This window comes from Pezoporus wallicus, unplaced genomic scaffold (genome assembly GCF_028554395.1).
Source record: "Pezoporus wallicus isolate ANWC-B61680 ecotype Strahan unplaced genomic scaffold, APGP_CSIRO_Pwel_v1 contig_5485, whole genome shotgun sequence".
Lineage (NCBI taxonomy): Eukaryota > Metazoa > Chordata > Aves > Psittaciformes > Psittacidae > Pezoporus > Pezoporus wallicus.
Window position 1 is genome coordinate 5,846,907 of NW_026641550.1, and position 20,332 is coordinate 5,867,238.

General features: G+C 41.5%; 1 protein-coding gene across 2 annotated transcripts in view; it reads left to right on the forward strand.

Annotated features, from left to right (window-relative positions):
* The window catches only part of JARID2 (jumonji and AT-rich interaction domain containing 2), a 222,718-nt gene that overhangs the window by 181,962 nt on the left and 20,424 nt on the right, over positions 1 to 20,332 (forward strand). For both annotated transcript variants that reach the window (XM_057424216.1, XM_057424215.1), the window contains exons 6-8: positions 2,612 to 2,841; positions 9,973 to 10,990; positions 15,076 to 15,578. In XM_057424216.1, the coding sequence (XP_057280199.1) occupies positions 2,612 to 2,841; positions 9,973 to 10,990; positions 15,076 to 15,578 (1,751 nt within the window). The remainder of the gene's footprint in view (positions 1 to 2,611; positions 2,842 to 9,972; positions 10,991 to 15,075; positions 15,579 to 20,332) is intronic.

A 20,332-nucleotide genomic window follows, 5' to 3' on the forward strand; every position in this document is an offset into this window, starting at 1 on the left:
TTTCCTTTGAGAAGTAGGTTAGTTACTCTTCAACAATGAGATTTCTTTGGGGGCTTCTCTGTCTTTCCTGGTGATTTAATCTTTTCACTGAACTGTCTTACTAGCTATTAGGGCCAGAGTTTAGTCCTGTATTGTACTAAATAACTTACTTATTGTCTAAATAACTTTTGTCTACATTTTCACTGAGATGGGAGCAAAATTATAGTCCAGGGGATTCTTCCACCCTCCAACCCCCCTTAAATAGTTAGCTTGTGATGGTGTTTTGTAATTGATCAAGTTAACATTTCTATACTTGTTCACATACTGTGTTAACGAATTTTGCAGAACTTACTGTTGCAGAAAGGTTTTTATACCTATCTAGCTGGATGTAACAATATTCTAGGTGTTGGAAGAAACACATACTGATTTTTATAGAAACTGATACCAACTACTGTTTAACTAGAGACAGCTTGACTAGGACTATTTTGCATCTACATCTCTCCCTTTTTATTGTGTTTTCAGGCTTTAAGCTTTTCCTGTGAGAGTGAACATTTACTCTCTCCCATTTCTCTCTTCCCCCTTTCAAGAATCTTACAAATTAAGACAAAAGATAATTACTCAGAGGGTAAAACTGGCAGGGTTCCCACGACACTTAAAATTAATGAGCTGTTGCATATAAAATATACCTTGTCTCATGTTCCCTCTTTTTTTTCCTTCCTTTTTTTTTTTTTCTTTTTTTCAGCAAACCATAAAAGTGCACAGGGGTTTTTGGCTTTTTGGCTGTGACTTAACCGTTTTCATATGAACAGATCAGTATATATACAGTTTGTTCTCTCTGAAGGAAAATATCACCCACAGTGATGAAATACATATTAACCAAGCTGCTGTTGGTTGTTTGTGCAATGCCTCATTAAAAAAAAATAGTAATGCTTTGTGTATTTGCAGCACCTTCCATCTGATGTAAGAATTCCTTACAAAAGAGGATAAATGTATTGTCATGAACTCCCTGAGAGAGGTTGGCAATTATTATCAGTTTCATCACTGGAAATGAGACACGGAGGTTACATGACTTTCATGGAAACCACTGAGAAATTCTCGGTTGGCCTGGGCAGCGCCAGTTGCTCCTGAGCTGAGGAATGATGGAGCCATGGAGGAATTTGAGTGACTTCAGTGCTGATGGCTTTTCTCTTGTTCTTACTCAAAGTATACAAGAGGGAGAGAGGAGGAAAAGCAATTGCAATATTTGATTTTTTACATAATCTGCTTCAACACTTACGACTGACTGAATGTGATTAAGTGACCTGAATAACAGATTTGTCTAATAGCTTGCTGGAGTTTTGGCTTTTGGAGGTGTGGTGGGGGAAGGTAGAGAGATGGTTGGGAAGGTTTGGAGGTAGGTAGGATTGTTGGTTGCTTATTATTACTACTATTACTGTTGCTACTAATGTAATGCTAAAGGGCATCTGTAGAGACAGCTGAGCTTCACAATTCAGACAAAAAGATAAGTATTGTAGGTATATCATGTTTAGTGACAAAAGAAGGCTTTCATTTCACAAGAAAACAGTAACGTCATTTAGTGAATATTCCCAAACAGATGGTGTGTGTAATAAATATGATTTTTAGACACTTGTGCTACTCAGTATTTCTAAATTTTCTTATTTACATCCTTTACTGATCCATGGCAAAAAAGGCAGGGGCAAATACCAGGAGTAGAGGAGGCAGGAGGGCACTTGCCATGGTGGGTGTGGGATCACAAGCCTTGTGCACCTGTCAAGTGCTTCTCTGAAGAAGCATTCTGACATAAATTCACCTCATTTTTGATTAACAAACAAACAGAGAAATGCATCATGTTTATTTTTAACCCCAGCTTTTCTTGTTTCCTGACAACAAAAGAGCAGAGGCTATTCCTAATTAATTTCCACAGAAGGACAGGAATAAAACTTGCTGAGATAGACTTGTATATGTTTTTATAATAGTAACTGTACAAAAAGTAGGGTTTCTGTTCTGTGCCTTCTTATCGCTTCACTTCAGCAGAAGGCTAGGGCACTCAGCCTACGTCCCAGCATTACTTTTTATGACATGTTCCAAACCAGTTTTAGTATTTTCCTGTCTTTGCAGAAGTACCTTTTTCTATTTGCAGCTTGTCTGTTTGGTTCAGCAGTTTGGGTATTGATAAAAACAGAACATGCTTTTTCATGGAACGTTTCATTTCTTTTATGTTAATGCAAAAATAACCCCTCTTTCTGTTTAGGCTATGTTTAGAATTCCCTCTCTGCAACAGCAAAAAATTAATTAAAACTGTCATAAATAAAATTCAAACTGGTAGGTCTAAATTTACTTCAGTCAAATCATTAATATACCTTGTATGCTTAAATTTGGATATTGAGGGTAGCGTGTGTTAACAAGCAAAAAGGAAATACTTTAGTAAATCTGTTCATATAAAGAAATATGCAAAATAGTGCTTCTATTTCTGTATTGATTTTACTTTAGCTACAAGATGATACTAACTAAATATCTAGCACCGACAGCAGAGAAAGTTGGGTTGTTTTGAACTTTGACAAGTTTTGTCTTGTATGTTTTTTTTATTCTTTTCCTTTTTTTTCCTTAATAGTCTGATTTTCTCTCTCCTCAGTTTTCAATGGGTCCAGCAAATCATCTAAGGAGAAAGAACCTGCTCAAAAACACAAAAGCAAAGAGGCCACACCAGGGAAGGAGAGGAACAGCGAACATAAGCCTGAAAGCCGAAAAGATCAGGCTGCTGCTAATCACCATCCTCCTACAAACACTGGCTCCTCTACGAAAGGGCTTACTGCTAACAACCACCACACTCTTCATAGATCGGCTCAGGACTTAAGGAAACAGGTAATGAATTGTACCCTACTGTGGACACATGAGAAATGCAGACTTCTAAGGTGCTAGCTCCATTTTCCACTGCCTGGCACAGAGCAAACATGGCAATCCTTAAAAGTATGCTCTGGAGACAGCAGGACGTTAGTTTCCAGTGAGAGAGAAAGAATGAATAAAAGAAGTGTGATACCTACATGGGAAGTCGATATGATAAAACATGCTATACAAGCCTGTCTTCATATTATCCATTGTGTACGTATGAAAGAGTAAAGTTCACATCGCAATTTATTAAACCTTGCTAACTGGCACTCTTGCTGGCCTCTTCACTGACAGTCCAAGACTGGCAGCATATGGAAGAATGAACTCGTTTTGTGTATGGCAGGTCTGCTTGGGTTATCTTAGGGGCTCGCTGGCTTTGTAGAGAAGCTGACATTACTCTCAGGTGTCTTGTATTGCATGTGGGCAACACGAGCCTTGGAGTCTGTAAAAAAATGTTTTGCCTTATGCATAAAGAACATGCTGTAGGATATTGCCTCCTTCACAGTGGACATACCAGGTGGAGGGTAATTTAGAGTTTCATGTTACCTGTTTGGAAAACAGTGAAAAAATTCAGCAAGAGGTTTGTCTCAGCCTGACTTGTGGCTGTTTAGCCACAAGTTTATGGTGTCAAAGTTTAGCACAATCTTCAGTGGCTGAGACTGGCATTTGGGCAGGATATATCTCCATCTATTTTTGATGATTGGATCAAAGCAATACTAAAATAGCAGGGTCTTGAGCTAGGGTAATGCTGTACAGAAAGCTTGCTGCATTTTTTTTTTCTTTTTCCTTCTTTTTATTTCAGTGGTTAATTCTCAACAGGCCAATTACAGCCAGTCTTTATTTCCTGGCATCTAAAGGTTTTCTTCTAAGTAGGCTGGCCTGGACTACAGTGGAGCTGGAATTGCCACTTTGTAGGGCCATCAGTGCCTTAAATGGCACCTCTCAGTCATAGGCTTGGAAATGAAAATGGCAAAAAGAGCAGTGATGCTCTCACCAAGGAAGTCTTTCATGCCTTGTACTTGCCCTGGATTTGTGTTACCTTCTAGGTCAAATTTGAAATCCTGAAGGTTATCTACAGTGTATATCTCTGTACTTCTCTAAGACTTCCATTCTCTACCCCCCCCCCCCCCATTTTTGCATACCTAGTTACCAACTTGAATTCCTGCCTTCTTTTGCATCCTATCTGCTTTCTTTTTTTATGACTACTAGCATCTTGTGGTCCTTGCTGTGACATGCTCTGCCATGACCTGTTGATGTTGAACAGTTTTTCCAAAGCACAAGGATGCACTTCATATGTAATTTATTTATACCCACCAGAACACTTGTGTGAAATGCTTTAAAGTTGTATCATCAAAGTGTGAATGTTTAAAATCCTTGTGAAAGTAAACTGTTGTTACTTGTGAAGGTAGTTCTTGGAAAGGAAAAGACAGGTGTAGAAGACTTCTCCAGGATCCAAGTGGGTTTTGCTCTGTAGAGTTACCGCTAGAAGTTTCCAGCAGAATGGAGAGAAATTCTAAAGCAATGCAGTACAAGTAACAGTCATGCCACACAGGCGCCTCACAGAGTGTTGTCCTCAAGCTTCAGAAAATAAGGGGCTATAAGTTGAAATGGTGATTCTTTAAATTTAAATAATTATTTTTCTTTTTAGAAAAGATTTGGCATTTATATTTTCTACTGTAACCCACAGGAACATAATTACTCTCTTACTACTTTAAATAAAAATGTGGCTGTAACTAATTAAGGGTGGATTATGCATTTTTGCCTGACAAAAAGACTTTAGCTTTGTGCAAAACATTAGACCTACCAGTTATGGTAGCATTGCTGAATTTCCTGCCCTTGTCCTGAGTCTTTGTTGACTTTTTCAGTATTTTCCAAGAGGAGATTTGCTTTCCCAGGGTGCCAGCCTCATGTGCCTCCTATTTAGAGTATGATTTTGCTGCTTATTCATGTGCATTTACATGGGCATTTATTTATGTGTGTGGTTTTGTTTTGTTCAGTCTTACGGGAAATAAAGGCAGAACACTAGAAATCAACTGAAATTCTATTTTTTCTTATCTTTCTTTCTTCCTTCCTTTTCTAGTGTGCCCTTGCACTTGTCACATGTTCCCTCACTCCTTCCTCTCTTTCTGTCTTTCCAAATCCCTTCAGAGGGGTTGTGGGCAGAGGAAATGTAGTTCAATGGGGCCCTCTCTTGGTCTAATATGGTAATTTAGTTCGTAAAATTCATACCAACACTGAAGTATTTTTATGAATGAATTCAAGATCAGTTGCATAACTTGAATTTGTTTGGTTCCAGAACTGTTGTTGGTATTGCTGATTTTGCTGTTACTGCTGTGGTTGCTGTTTAGCAAGTTGTTTGCTGGCTCTAGTTTATGTATGTGTGTGTATGTGTCTGGAGGCTGGATCCTAGGTGCTGTGCAAAAGTGTGTATGTAAAGCAGTTCAAATCCAACAAATAAATTGCTGCAAGACTATGTGCTAGTCCCATTTGATTTTGAAAAGACAGCAAAATTTAAAATCTATTGTACTTTTACTACAAGGCACATGTTCAGCAGAGTGGAGAAAAGAGTGACCTGAGGACAAACGGATGTCAGCAAAAATGAAAAGATAGCTGAAAAGCAACGACAAGACTATTCATATCCCTAGTTTCACCTTTAGCTCAAGACTTCGAGTCACATAATGTTAATGTAAATCACTTTGTTACTACAAAGTGACCTGCTTAGGGAATAAGGGAAAGGCTGTAGGTGTTGTCTGCCTCACAGCGTTCTTCTGGAGAAACTTGCTGCTCATGGCTTGGATGGGTGTACTCTTCACTGGGTAAAAAATTCGCTGGATGGCTGGGTCCAAAGAGTGGTGGTGAATGGAGTTAAATCCAGTTGGTGGCCAGTCACAAGCGGTGTTCCCCAGGGCTCAGTACTGGGGCCAGTTCTGTTTAATATCTTTAACAATGATCTAGTTGAGGGGATCGAGTGCAATCTCAGGAGGTTTGCAGACACCAAACTGGGCAGAAGTGTTGATACGCTTGAGAATAGGAAGGCTGTACAGAGGGATCTGGCTGACTTGTGCCCAGGCAGCCAAGAAGGCCAACAGCATCCTGGCCTGTATCAGAAATAGTGTGTCCAGCAGCAGTAGGGAAGAGATCATCTCCCTGTGCTTGGCACTGGTGAAGGTGCACCTTGAATCCTGTGTTCAGTTTTGGGCCCCTCACTACAAGAGAGACATTGAGGTGCTGGAGTGTGTCCAAAATAGGGCAAAGAAGCTGGTGAAAGGTTTAGAGCACAAGTCTTATAAGGAGAAGCTGAGGGAACTGGGGTTGTTTAGTCTGAAGAAAAAGAGGCTCGGGGGGGACAGTTCAATTCAAGATTTGGCCCTGAGAGATGGAAGCTTTCATTGTGTGGAGGTATTCTAACAGTTCTAAACAGTTGTGATAAGTTGCTGTTTTCTTAATGAAAGTGTTTTTCCAGAGTTTTTTATCTTGTCAGTTTTAATTCTGGCCTAAAGGTGATGGTGCATGTTTTCCTTTGAAGAGGAGGAGTTGCAAGGATCTTGCCTTTCTCCATGAGTACTTTCTCCGTGACTGTATTTCATTCAAAGGCCCTGTGACCCCACCCCTTGCTGAAGGAGTGCCCCTGATGGCTCTTCAGGCTTTTGGTCCCAACTTCTTCAGAAAAAATCATAGGAAGGATGAAGTGACAAGGTACCTCTATGTAGCCTGAGTGCTCACTCCAAGGTGTTGTCTTGACTGGCACAGTAATATGGCTATGACCTCTTTAAAACCTCTGAAAACCTCCTGTAGAGGAGACTTCACAACATGCATTGACAGTTTCTTCCAGTGTTTTTGTTTTCTATTAAGGAGCAAGTTTTCCTAGTTGCATCTTAGATCATTGTTGTAGACAATTAAAGTGGTTTTCTTCCTCTCACTCTTCCCAGTGAGCATGGAAAGAGGATTTACTGTCTCTTTTCAGAGATGCCCCTTATGCATCAGAAGACTGTTACAGAGTTGTCCCGTAGTCATCCGACAGACTGAATAAGCCCTGCTCCGTGGGATTTTCAGTAAAGATCATATTTTCCAAGTACATCAGCACTTCGTGCCCCTTTAGACTTGTGCCACTATCTATATATTTTCTTACAGTGTGAGCCCATTTCTGGGTCCAGCCCTGCTTAGGAAAGCCTGTGCTCCTGTGCTTTGCTTTTGATAGGTCTCAAAGCGATTTGTGTGCTTTGTACTGCCATCGAGTTCTGCAGCTCACTGTAGTCTTCAAGTGTTATTCTTTCCCTACGTGTATTTGATTTGTCCTCCCTAAAAATAGGACTTCGTCTTACCGTAGAAATGTTCTGAAATAAGTTCTGCAAGATTGCCTTTGATTTAGACCTTGTCCCCAGAGTGCTTACAGCCCCTACCAGGTGTGTGTCACTGGCAAATTTTACGATAATCCAAGTTACTGATGGAAATACATCTGTGGCCAAGACAAATCCCTGCAGAAAGTCACCTGAAATGCCCTTCCAGGATGGCAATGAACTATGACAACAACAGCTTCTCTTGAGGATGACTTTATTTAGTCCTCTGTGAAGCCACTTTAGAGTAATTATGCCTGGGACATACCTCAGGAGCTTGTTTGATGGAATATCATGTGGGACAGTGGCTGGAGCCCTACTGAAGTGGAGGTGCTTCTTGACCTACTCAGCCAGGTGTCTGTCAGAAGATGATTAAATTAGCTTGATGTACTGCTTTGGCAAAACTGTGGGTGGTTTTTTTTTTGTTTGTGTTGGTTTTATAATTATTACTATTTTTAACATAATCTTCTTACCCTTTGTGTGTTTACAAAGTAACTGATGATTTGTTCCAGCATGGTTTTAGGGTTTGAAGTTAGGTAGACTGCCTGCCCTCAACTTATTTCCAGGAGCCATGCCCCAAGTCATCTAGGTGCATTTTAGCTTGCTGGGGTTGCCTTCCTAGCTCCTTTGCTGAAATTGGTTATGTCATATATCTGGTAAGTATTCAGTCAGTGGTATTTTTGGCAAAGGCTAATGCAGAAAAAGACCCGACACTTTAGCCAAACTGTTGGATTTGTTTTCCTTTCTTGTGTGGTGGTTGATCTCTGCTGTTCTTCTTGGTCTTTGTATTTTTAAGGCATTTATATTTTTTTTCTGCTTCATTTTATGTCCCTTGCTAACTGAAGTTTCTTGAGCTCCTTAGCCTTTCTGGTTTTACCCATGCATGCTTCTGCTGCTCCCATATATTTACCTTTAGTCACGTAATTGTACTTCCACTTGTTACTGTGATTCTTTTCTAATTTTCCAGTCATTAGAGAACTTTGTGAGCATATATAATGGCTGTTGCTTTGTGCCCTTTCTCTGAGTGAGAATTACTTCAGTTTAGATTTTTTGCAGGTGTTTTTCTGTTTTGTTTAGTTTGCCCCTTTTTTATGTCTGTTGTCCTTTCTCTACTGTTGTCACATCTTACAATTGAAAACTCATTTCATGATCACTGTCACCCAGATTACCTTCCCCTTCCAGTTCTCAATCAATTCTTCTCTATTAGTCTAGATGAAATCTGTAATCAATGTTTCTGGCTATTTATAAAGCCAGATATGTTTAACGCTTGTTCTGACTGCTGCAGGCCAGAGACAATGTCTCAGCAGCTCTCTACCCGTGTCCGCCCTGCAGCATGAATAAGCGCTGTAAATGTCAAACCCAGGCCCCCATTTCAAACACAGAGTACTGCCTAAATTTCAAGGGAAATGGGTAAATGCATTTCTGTTAGCAGGTGTTTGCTTTCCAGATGATATCTTCTGTGTCTTTGGAAAGCTCAAGATAAAATTTGTTTCATCAGTTAACTGGATTTTCCTGAAGTGTTTCTACCCTGGAAACACAGGAAGGGCACGAATATGGATGGGTTTTAAAAGGGCTTTACACCTGCTTCAGCTTCTGGAGAACAGAGGAGAAAACTCACACAGTAAATAAATGTGTACACATAAGCATGTGTGTGTATGCAGAATCCTCAAGTTCCAATTCCTCTTCTGTAATGTGAGAACATATCATGATCTTTTCAGTCGCTATTTGATCCCTATTTTATAACATTTTATCCCTACTTTACAAGTGACTACAGTTCTTCCATTTATTTGAGAGAAGCTGCAATACTTACTAATTTGGCAAGGATTTTGAAATCCCAAAGGGAAGTATTATAACTTTGCAGGAATGGTGTCATTCACCCAAGTGCTGGTGAGGGGATGATTGTACTGTATGCTTTCACACTTCGAGCACTTTTCTCAATGTTCCTCGTTTTTGGATGTGTTTGTCTTCACACTCTGTAGTTTAAGCAGGTGAGAAGATAATGTTTAAACTTGTTTAAATGTTGAAATTTGTTTGAGGTTTAAACTTGAACTTAATTTTCTTAGTAGTGGGGCTCAGCTTTGACAGCGCTGAGCCATCACAATCCCTTCGAAGCTGAGGATTGCTTTCAGTGCTTAACATGTCTCATAGTTAAAATAGAAATTTTAGTTTCATAGCTCGATATTCAATGTCTAATGGAAAGTAGAGGAGTCCAGCAGTTCTAATTCGCAATGACACATTAGCGAGTGATGAATATGAGCTAATAAAATGTGTGTCAGCAAAACTGCCCAGATACCAAACTTTAAAAATACGCATTGAAGTACTGTATGCATTTTTATTTCAAATTAATGTCTTCAGCAACAAGATGCCTCCCAAGATTTCATATGTATCACAAACTGCATCCTTTATGGCCGTCCTGATCTGTTGGGAACATGTGTTTGATATTTAATATATGTATGTATAGACAGGAGGTTTTTTTTGGATCTCAGTATGTGTTTTTTTTGCAAAACATGCCCATTCCACGTAGAGTAGATAGTATACACCGGCTAGTTTGTCTGCTAAGTAGTAGTAAACTGTGTGTGCATTTTAACAGAAGTTGGATGGGAGAGAGGTAGTGTGCAAAGGTCAGAAAAAGAGACAGTGAAAGGAGTCAGGACTGCAGAATATGGTCTTCCAGTGATTGGGATGCTGTGGCTGAATTATAACATTATTAATTTACTTTTCTCTTTTCTGTTTCCTTTCTTCTGCTCCCCATGCAACACTCCTGGCATTGCAGGTTTCTAAAGTCAACGGGATCACTCGAATGTCATCTCTGAGTGCAAATGCAGCCAGTGCCAAAAAGATGAGAGAAGTCAGACCTTCACCGTCCAAAACTGTGAAGTACACTGCAACAGTGACAAAGGGAACTGTCACATACACCAAAGCCAAGAAAGAACTGGTCAAGGAAACCAAACTAAATCACCACAAACCCAGTTCACCTGTCAACCACACAATCTCAGGGAAAATAGAAAGTAGCAATGCAAAAACCCGCAAACAGGTGCTATCCCTTGGAGCATCCAAGTCTAACGATACCGCTGTTAATGGTGTAAAAGTCAATGGCAAGTTGAACCAAAAGACATGCACTAAGGAGATGGGGAGACAGTTAAGGGAGGGGCTGCGCAATTCGAAGAGGAGGCTGGAAGAGTCGAATCACATAGACAAAATACAGTTGCCCACCAAGAGAATGAAAGGGGCCGTCAACTTGGCAGAAGCTGCCAGCAAAAAGGCAGCTGTAGAAAAGCCTTTGCTGAATGGACATCTTAAAAAGGAAGTGCCAGAGAAGAGTTTGGAAAGAAATAGGCCGAAAAGAGCCACTGCTGGAAAGAGTACGCCAGGGAAACAAGCACATGGCAAAACTGAAAATGCCTCCTGTGAAAATCGTTCTACCTCTCAAGCGGAGTCCTTGCACAAGCCACAAGACTCAATGGGAAAGCACGAAAAGGGCAGTAGTAAGTCTGGGTGGGGGATGCTGGGGGAGATTCCCATCCTTAGGCCCTCCACCAAGGAATTTCATGACCCACTGATATACATTGAGTCAGTCCGAGCTCAGGTAGAGAAGTATGGGATGTGCAGGGTGATTCCTCCTCCAGACTGGAGACCTGAGTGCAAGCTAAATGATGAAATGCGGTTTGTGACACAGATTCAGCACATACACAAGCTAGGCAGGCGCTGGGGACCCAACGTGCAGCGGCTGGCCTGTATCAAGAAGCACCTCAAATCTCAGGGCATTACCATGGACGAACTCCCACTCATAGGTAAGGGCTGTGGTTTCATTGGCCTTTTGCCGCTGCTTGTTAGTATCCATATACAACTTCATGCTCCGTTTGCCTTTATGCTTAATGCACCCCTGTTCAGTTAACACTGCAGAGCTCTGGATCTCTCTATCCACCAGTCAGGCATGATGCAGGTGGGTTGTTGGGGAGCTTTCCAGGGAGACTTTATATTGCCACTTTCCTCCTGACAGCTCTTTATTTTACCCAGGGAAAAAAATGTTTTGTGGGGTCTTGGTCACCAGATTTCAGAATTGTCTCTTTTCCCTGCTGTTTGTTTTTGTAGGTAGTACAACTATGGATATTGATAGCCTCAGTTTAAATGGTGCCTCAGAATATTTTTCAGACCTTTTCAAATATGTTTTCCAAATCCAGGTTGCAATACTGCCAAGCTTTCATACATTCCCTCACCCCCACCTTCCTCTTCCTTTAAAAGCATTTAACCAAGGGGGAAAGAAAACTGACTTCTGTTTGGGTACTCAGACACTTAAAATCACGAAGTTGCAGTGACCTGCTGACATTTAACAACCATTAAGTGTCAAGAACAGGCAGTAAAATGTGGTTGATTGCAAAATGGAGGTTTCATTATTTCTCCCAGCAGGTGTCTGCCAGGGCTAATGCCTGAGTGAGAATCACTTATTTAACAGAATTCTTGGTTTATGGTCTGCTGTCAAATATGACACGTGATAAAAATGTGACAATAGTTTGTAACAACATGACAACAGCAGCATACAAATGAACTATTGAATGAGCCACCTCCTTTGCAGCTCTACTGCCTTTGCAGCCATGACAGAGTAACAAACTTGTGGTTGTCATTTTTGTTAGCCCTTCCCTTTGTTTTTTGAAGTGTTTTTTGAGTCAGAGCTCACAGGACCTGCATGTTGCAACTGAAGGCTGGAGTTTTGCCTTTGAGGCATTACCGGATCACAGGCAGCTATCAACACTAGCTGGATTAAAGCACATGCTTTTCTGTTTAAACTGTTCACAATGCTTCTTCCTCCCCCTCACTCCCCACCCAGTTTTCAAACTTTATTTTATATCACATATGGTAAGTGAATGAAAATGCATAAAAGAGCACAAAGAGATTGCAGAGTTTATGGTGAACTGATGCAGGGCACAACAGGGAAATGACAGAATTTAAGGAGGAGGAACGAGGGTTAGCACTCTGTTGCAGTAGCCATGCAAAAACGTTCAACGAAATCTGAAAATTAAAATCACTCAAGCAGCAATAAGTGATCATTTTGTATGCCTAACATATGCAATAGTTGTATGCTAATAGAGAAGAATAATGAATTACATTTACATTGGCAAGAGAGAGAAGAAGATGTGCAAGACGGCTCGATTAACGCTCCTGGAACAATGTTAACTTTTTAATGAAATACCTTTACTTGGCATTAGGATGGCATTACTGTTAATTATTTGTATTATTTAAGCACCTAAGAGCCTAATTAATAGGCAAGGATTCTGTTCTGCTGGGTGCCGTATAACCAGAGCATACTGTGGTCTCTTATAAAATCTACATCCTGTGTATCCTTTCTGCAGTTAATTTCTTACCTGTCTTGTATTTTGAACTAAAACGGAGAAAAGAAGCTGGAGATCACCAAAGATGAGAAATCTGTTGCCTCCAGCAAGAAAGATAAAATAATCTGTGGTGATAAATGCACACTTATTTAAGTAGACATGCATTCATGTCCCTCCTTTCGTGGCCAAGTCACATTTTCATTGAAGTAAGTGGGAGTTTTGCCAACGACTCGTGTAGTGCCAGGGTTTGATATTAAATGAAAGATCTAAGATTAATTTTTTTTTTTAATGAGCTTACTCACTAGGCAATTTTAAAATATTCCTAACCTTGTGAAATTAAGAAAATTAAAAAAAAACCCAACCAAAACCAGAGATGCTTGTGCCAGGTCTCCTATTTAAGCCATTTTGTTGTAGGTGTTTATAAATGGGGTTAAAACTACTTTTTTTTCCTCCCCCTTCACTTCAGCCTTTAAAGGAAAGCTTAAGCAACATGTTTAGGTCAGTCCTGGAAAACATCAGCCTGAGATATAAATGCTTCCAAAAGTTATGACTGTGTGAAATAGAATTGTAATTGAGACCATTTTATAAGCCATAGCTGTAGCTGGCCCTATGGAGTACCTGCTAGATATGCGAAGCACTGTTTGAATGATATGCTGCTCGAGCTCTATCATTGCATAGTGATTATGAGCAATCATTTCCTTGATGCAGGAGAAAACACATTTCTTAAATAGCTCATAAACAGTGTTGAAACTAGGACCTTAAGGTGGGTGTGCACTATTTGTCCCTCTGGAGAATAGGTATTACGTTAAACCTGGACCAGACTTGTTTTGAAGTTGGGAGTATGTTATTTAACTTCATGTAGGTCACTGAATCTGTTGAGATGAAAAGTCATCTTGAATTATGCCTTCAGCTTATTTTTGAACTGTGCATATAAAATACTAGACAAAAAAAGTACCAGCCTGTAATAGAGGCCAGCTTGAAAGTTATTTTATGGGAAAGACTAAAGAGGAAAGAAAGAAAACCTTTCAAACTTGGGTTGCTTGTTCTAAATTTTCTAATGGTGTTTCCCTTTTCTCAGCTTCAAGACTTAACCATTTTGATAAATGCCCACACCACCCCCCAAATTACTCAATTTAATGTATCTGCTTCCTCATAGCCCTTGACTGCACCCTTGTCATATGCTCCTCAAAGCTGTACTCTTGGATTCTTTCCCCTCTGTTCACACCTTTGCCTAGCGTTGTGCTGGCAGCATTATGCCTCAAACCATAACCATTGTCATCCCAAAATCTTGCATGCAGGTTTACACTGCTGAGCCTCCCTCTTCACTGGATTGACACATGTGGTGGAAGAGGGGAAAGTAGAGGGAAGAAGGAAAATTGGGATCAGCTGTGAAGCATTTGGGATGCAGCTCAGGGTTGTTTGAAGAAAGTAACGCAGCTTGCACTAGCAAGCAAGATGCTATAGCATCCTTAAAATGCTGTAGCTGTGCATCTGGCAGTAAATGTTTACCATAACAGTGCTTCTTGCACTTCTCTGTTGTATGATAGCATTTCTAAATGCTCTGAAACAGTGATGGTATAATGATATTTTACTTTTCTCAAAGAAAAAGGGAAAGGAGAGACAGTGTGGCATCAGCAACGTCAACACGAGTTTTGTATTAATTGTTTTTCCTCCAGCAGTATCCTGTTCAATTGTACGTGGTCTTTGGTCTGTGTCTTCACTCTTTCTACTGATGATTTGTTTCTGTTCTGTGAGAATATTTATGATGTTTCTTTTATTGTTCCTTGTCCATTTGGCTGCTTTTATGCTGTAGTTTGTATAATCCTCCATTTTTATTTTTTGACTGGAGTTTGGAATGTGCTTGTCATCTTAAAACATAGAAAAACATAACAGAGTATAAAATATGGATGGCCTCAGACTGGAAGAATAATGTGTCTGGAACTTTTCAATGCAGTTGCAGGCACCAACCCCAAACAACTCCCTGCCTCCCTAGACTTTTTTTAAGGGTTTTTCTACCTCTAGTGAAATCAGTGATGTTACTGTGCTCCTTTTAAATACTAACCCTATTAAGGTGTTGTGCAGATGTGAGATTATTGATGTTTCACCTCCAGAGAGGATAGGTACTTTTCTTTTTGGCTGCCAGTACTCATCCTGACGCTTGTTTTGATTTTTCCTGGTATAAACCAGACATAGGACTCCTGGCAGGCGAGGGGAGAGTGAGAGAATGCGAGCTTTTAGAGAGCTGGGCAGCTCTCATCTGCCTGGCCACTGGGTAATGACCAGGGGAAAAATGAGTGTCAGGAGATATCAGGGAGTAGGGTGGTCTGAGAAGACAAGGGAGCAAAACTTGAGGAGGAGAGCTAATTTAACCATTGCAGATGGCAAATGAGGGACAATCCTGCTCCGGTGTCCAGGTGACTGGAGCTGTAAGAGTGGCATGTCCCATATGTGCCTGGTTAACCACTTGGTATGAGCTGCCTGCAGCTTTCCTAACCTGCTCCTGTGTTTCCCTTTCCTCTCCTCTGCTGCCTGGCACACGTGGATCCCAGGAGGCTGCGAGCTCGACCTGGCCTGCTTTGTCCAGCTGATCAACGAGATGGGGGGGATGCAGCAAGTGACTGACCTCAAGAAATGGAACAAGCTGGCAGACATGCTGCGCATCCCCAAAACTGCACAGGACAGGCTGGCCAAGCTGCAAGAAGCCTACTGCCAGTACTTGCTCTCCTACGACTCCCTCTCCCCTGAGGAGCACAAGAAACTGGAGAAGGAGGTCTTGCTGGAAAAGGAAATCTTGGAGAAGAGGAAAGGACCTTTGGAGGGACATTTGGAGAATGCCTACAAGTTCCATTCCTTGCCCCGGTTTGAGCCCAAAAACGGACTCATCAATGGTGTGGTTCACAAAAATGGCTTCCGCAACAAGTTGAAAGAGGTCGACGTCCCACTGAAGACGGGCAGGCGGCGGCTCTTCGCTCAGGAAAAGGAGACCACGAAGGAAGACGAGGAGGAGGAGGAGGAGGGAGTTCTTAGCGACTTACACAAGTGTATATACAAGGTAACGAGGCAGGCTCTGCCCATTTGTTGTGCAAAACTGGTGATGCTGTTGTCTGGGTGTCGTCCGGGTGCAAGCCCAGCTGGCTGGGTGGAGCTGATGGGTTTGCAGTGCCACCCCTGAGGCAGCAGCACAGGCAGCAGCTATCCTAGGGGTCTGGTGGCTTTATCCTGATCTGCCTAGCTCCTGCAGGATGCACTGGGCTCTACCCCCCTTCATCTCCTTGTGAGAGGCTCCCTGAATAGCTCTGCCCAATTATCCTTGCAGACAGTGTTTATTTTCATTTTCTAGTGACATTTAAAGTAGTGTTCTGCTTTCTTATTGCTGCTTCTTGCAAGTCTCTTGTTGAGCGAAGTAGTGCTCCACATCAAAACTAACATCACTAGAAATACCACTGCATTTAGAAGGGGCAAATTGAAATGCAAACAGCATTTTCATCCACGATGCCAGATTTTGCTCAGCACTAACAGTCACATGGGCGCTTAGTCCTCCACATATCAAGTACATCCATTTACAAAGGAATGCTGACTCTTTAACTGTATTTTATTTGGCAGTCTCCTACTCCAGAGCAGGACTTGGCACTGCAACTCGCAGCACAATTTTGAATTGTGTTGAATTTTGTAGCTGTGCTCTGAGAGAAATACAGCATTGAGTATCTGTGCCCAGTAAAGGAATACGCTGTTCTTCCCCTTCCAATCTCACTTCCATCACCAGGAAATGAAGCCAGATAGCCCAGAGTGGCTTATTGTTAAGCTATTTAGGGACTACATGAGCTCATGACTTGAGCTTTAAGAGCTTGCTTCGGGTTTCTTTTGCAGCCTGTTACGATTTGTCAGCCCAAAAATTCTTCTACTCAGGAACTCTGGCCTCAATTGCACCTTTGAAAAGCAATCTCTTTGCCATGCTGCTGTCAGAGAGAAGCTTATCTAATGACAGTAGCATTTGTGAATAGTGTAGCGGCATTTCTGTGGTTCATATCCTGTGCTTAATGATGTTAAATGAAAAATCTGATACAACTTACCCTGACTGCTGAATGAACAACCTCAGACTTAGCAGGGGAATGCCTTCAACTTCTTTTCCAGTGCAAGTCCCAAGTTTAGAAGATAGAAAGTAACTGAAAAAGCAGGGTTGGAGTTTGTGAGAAGTATAAAGCTTAGAAAATAAAAAAAAAAAGGCTAGCAAGCAAATCACAGCTGGCATAAACAGCCTGAGTCTCCTGAGCCCCAGGCCTTTATCCCAAAAGGCTGAGAGCTCCCAAATTGCTGCTGTTGCCTGGAGAGTGCTGGCAGTACTGACAGCGTTGGACCTCATGAGTCCAACAATACCCGGTGGGAATACTTTTGTTTTGAGCTTAGAAGCTTTTTAGGGACAAGCATCACTGAGCCTGCGGGCTGCTGTTCTTCCCACCCACCAAAGCAGCTGCAGCACATGGACCTGCTCAGGCAACACCTCACATTGCCACCCTGGTGCCAGTGGCTTCCCGGACACTGGGACTTGCTCATTTGAATCCCATCCCATGGTCATCTGCAGTGTAGAGACCAGGGACTGCTGTCACAGGCGATGGACCAAGGAGGAAATGGGGAAGCAAATATGTGATGGATTTTCATAGCTCCTAGGGGAAAGCCCTGTCGAAGGACTGATGTGTGAGAACTGGTTATGCCAACAGAGCAACCTCAAGATGTAGAAGAAAGAAACTAAGCAACAATTTTGATGCACCAAAGTAACCCACTGGTGCACCAGAGTAACCCACTGAGAGGAAGTCATGCTGGCTTACAGGCATAGCAGAGGGTACTTCATGGGGTTTTATGAAACAAGCCTTTTGATCCTACATTCTCTGTTTTTCCTGAATGATGGTATCCCCCTGTGTGTGTATATCAGTGAAGGGGAGATGGTTCTTTACCTATTAATGTGTTTCTGAGAAAATCTGAAATTTGTTTACCAGAAGATGTCCTCACCTTACAGTTTCCACAGATGATGCCATTGTAATGGTTCCCTTCTAAAGCATATTGCTAATTCTAATTAAAAAACCCAAACCACACACAAACCCCCCCAAAATCCCCACCCACCCTTTGGTAAATGCCCAGGTCAATAGATTGAGGACTGGAGGAGAACTTCATAATCATATGGCTGTAGTCCAGTTTAGGCTATAAAGTCTATGCTTCAGACCATGAAGAGGTTGTACAGTTAGGATTTCACACAGTAATTTCTGCAGTCAGCCCATGCTTGAGCTGGAACATGTTTTTAGAAAGAGACATCCAATCTTCCAGGAGCAATCACCACCATATCGTATGTCAAGGTTTGTGTAGATCTACTTCGTGTTCAGTTCACTTTCTGCCAGGGCCCCCAGATTATTTGCAGTGTCGCTCCTTTCCAGGCTGTGAGGCCTGCTGTGCTTTTAAGTGTGTGCTGCAGGCTGCTGTTCTTGCTTTCTTTACTCAATGTATGGCTTTTCTACCTGACTAATAAAACATTGTTATTTTTAAGTACCTGGAGTAAACTGCTGCCATCAAAGGAAGATCCGCTGCAAGATTTTCTCTCTCCTGTCCCCAGTTTTAGCTCTGAAAATACTTTAGAAGTCTGTACTGGAGCTGACTAAAACCGGCATTTGTTCCATACAGAATGAACTGAAGATTTGTTAGCAGACCCATTAGAGGGGCACACAGAAGAAATCACCAATGAAAGTTTTGCCAACCCTCACGTGAAACTGTCCTAGGAATCCCGTGCTGAGCTCTCTTCAGCCAGGGACTCAACATTTTCAGGCTTAACAAGAGTCCCTCCATCTCACCTGTCACTATTGTGAAACCTATTTTCTGCTTGTATTTAAGGTTGCTTTAATGTTTTTAACATTCATAGCGTTGCAGTGTCCTTCTCTGTGCGTTCCCTCCAGACTTAGTGGTAGCGGTGGTGATGCTCTGGGTTGGTTCTCATGAACGACACAGAGGCCATGGAGAGGAATCAGGAGAGGAAATAGGAAGTTTTGTTCCTTAAACCTTCATCTGTTGTATTGTCACAGCAACAGAGACTCTGCTCAGTAGCTTGAAACTCCCAGAACAGTTGTTGAACTGTTGAGATATTTTTGAGGGTGTTGAAAAGGGTATTTTATGCTTCAGTAATTCATTTTCTGTTCTGGTTACAGTGCTTCATTATAGCATTTTAAATAATTTTCGGAGTTGGCATTAGGAAATCTTTTGAGATGCCTCAGATTAAAAAAATTAAACCTAGCAACAAAACAGCCAGCAAAACCCCCTCAACTGCTTAATTCAGGTTACAACTTTTAGGAGGCTAAAAAGGTACCAAATTCTTGATAGAGGAAGAAATGGGTATATGCAATTGTAAAGGGCTAAACTGATCAGTTTTCCCACTCTTTTCTTGCTGCACACCTGAAAAATGGAAAGAAATGATTGTTCTTGGAAGATGAGTCCTTAGTTTTCTGTGTAAGATGAGAGGAAAAGGCAAGTAACTGAATCAAGGAAGCTGCTAAAGAGCGTGTGTTGGTTTGTGAGCGGTGAAGTCTACACTTAAATGTGACGACAGTTGGTGCGGGCCCTGTGTTTTATGAGAGGTTTTGTTGTAAAAGGCTGCCTCAATAAATGATTCATGAGGGCATTAAAAGATGAAGGAAATTGCTTATTGTTTTGCAGAGCATCCAACTCTGAAGTTTATGGGAATCGGAGGGCCCCAGGCCCTGGGTATTTCACAAACTTTTTTTGCTGCAGCTAATTATGCTGCATTCAATTAAAAAAGTGACAATGTTACAACTGTAGGAGCATGGCAAAGTGAGAGACTTGGCCTCTGGGAAAAAGCTGCTTGTATAGTTGTTCTGGTTTACTCTTGGGCATAGTTCTTAAACGCAAAAAAAAGACTGAGGTGATTTGGCAGATCTGTTTCATAATTGAAAAACTGTAAAGGTAATAGTCTGGGTAATAAAAGGTTCATTAAACATGGAGTTTTTAAGTCTGTGGTTGCTCAGATGGGCAACCAGTGGACATGAAGGGAGTTAGAGAAAGAAGTGGTGGAACCAGCAGTATTTTCAACTTTACACTTCCAAAGTGATGCTAGTCTCTACCTGCAGGAGTGCCTGCAAACCGGTATGGCCACAGCAGCTGGTGTGGTTCCTGCCAGCTCTTGTGGCTCACTGCTTCCTAGGATGCTGCTCCTGCCCTGGAGACGGTGATAGGGGTGTCCCTGTCTGGTCTGAAAGGAGCATGCGGGTTCTCATGCTTCAAAGCCATCAGAGGATGCTTCCCAAAGCATCTGTTATTATAGGTTTATGTAAAAGCAGGTATCCAGAAACTTAGGTATAGGTCAGGCAGAAAACTAGGACAGATCTTCTTCTTGTGCAGCTCCTGCAGCAGTGCCAAGAAAGAGTGCTCTTGTTTGGCAATTTGACTATGTTTTACTTTTCTCAAACTTGTAATAACAGGTCCTGGGGCATTGCTGTTGAACTGCTTTTATTGAATCAAGTATAACTTGGTTTTGTAAGCAGGTGATGACAGTAATCTTAGTAAACTCTACTTTTTGTGACCTCCGTCCATCACATACAATATTATTTTGATGCTGAATATTTCTGTGAATTCTTTGAAAGTCTTTCACCTGTTTCTCTGTATGTAAAGAGAGTAGCTAGCTACATGACCCTTTGATCATATATTGGATTTGATTGTAAAATGCAGGTAGGGTTGCCTAGTGGGTCCTTTGCAACCTGTCACAGAAGGCTGGCCTGTGTCCATCTTTGTATTTATCAAACATAGAGCAGCATG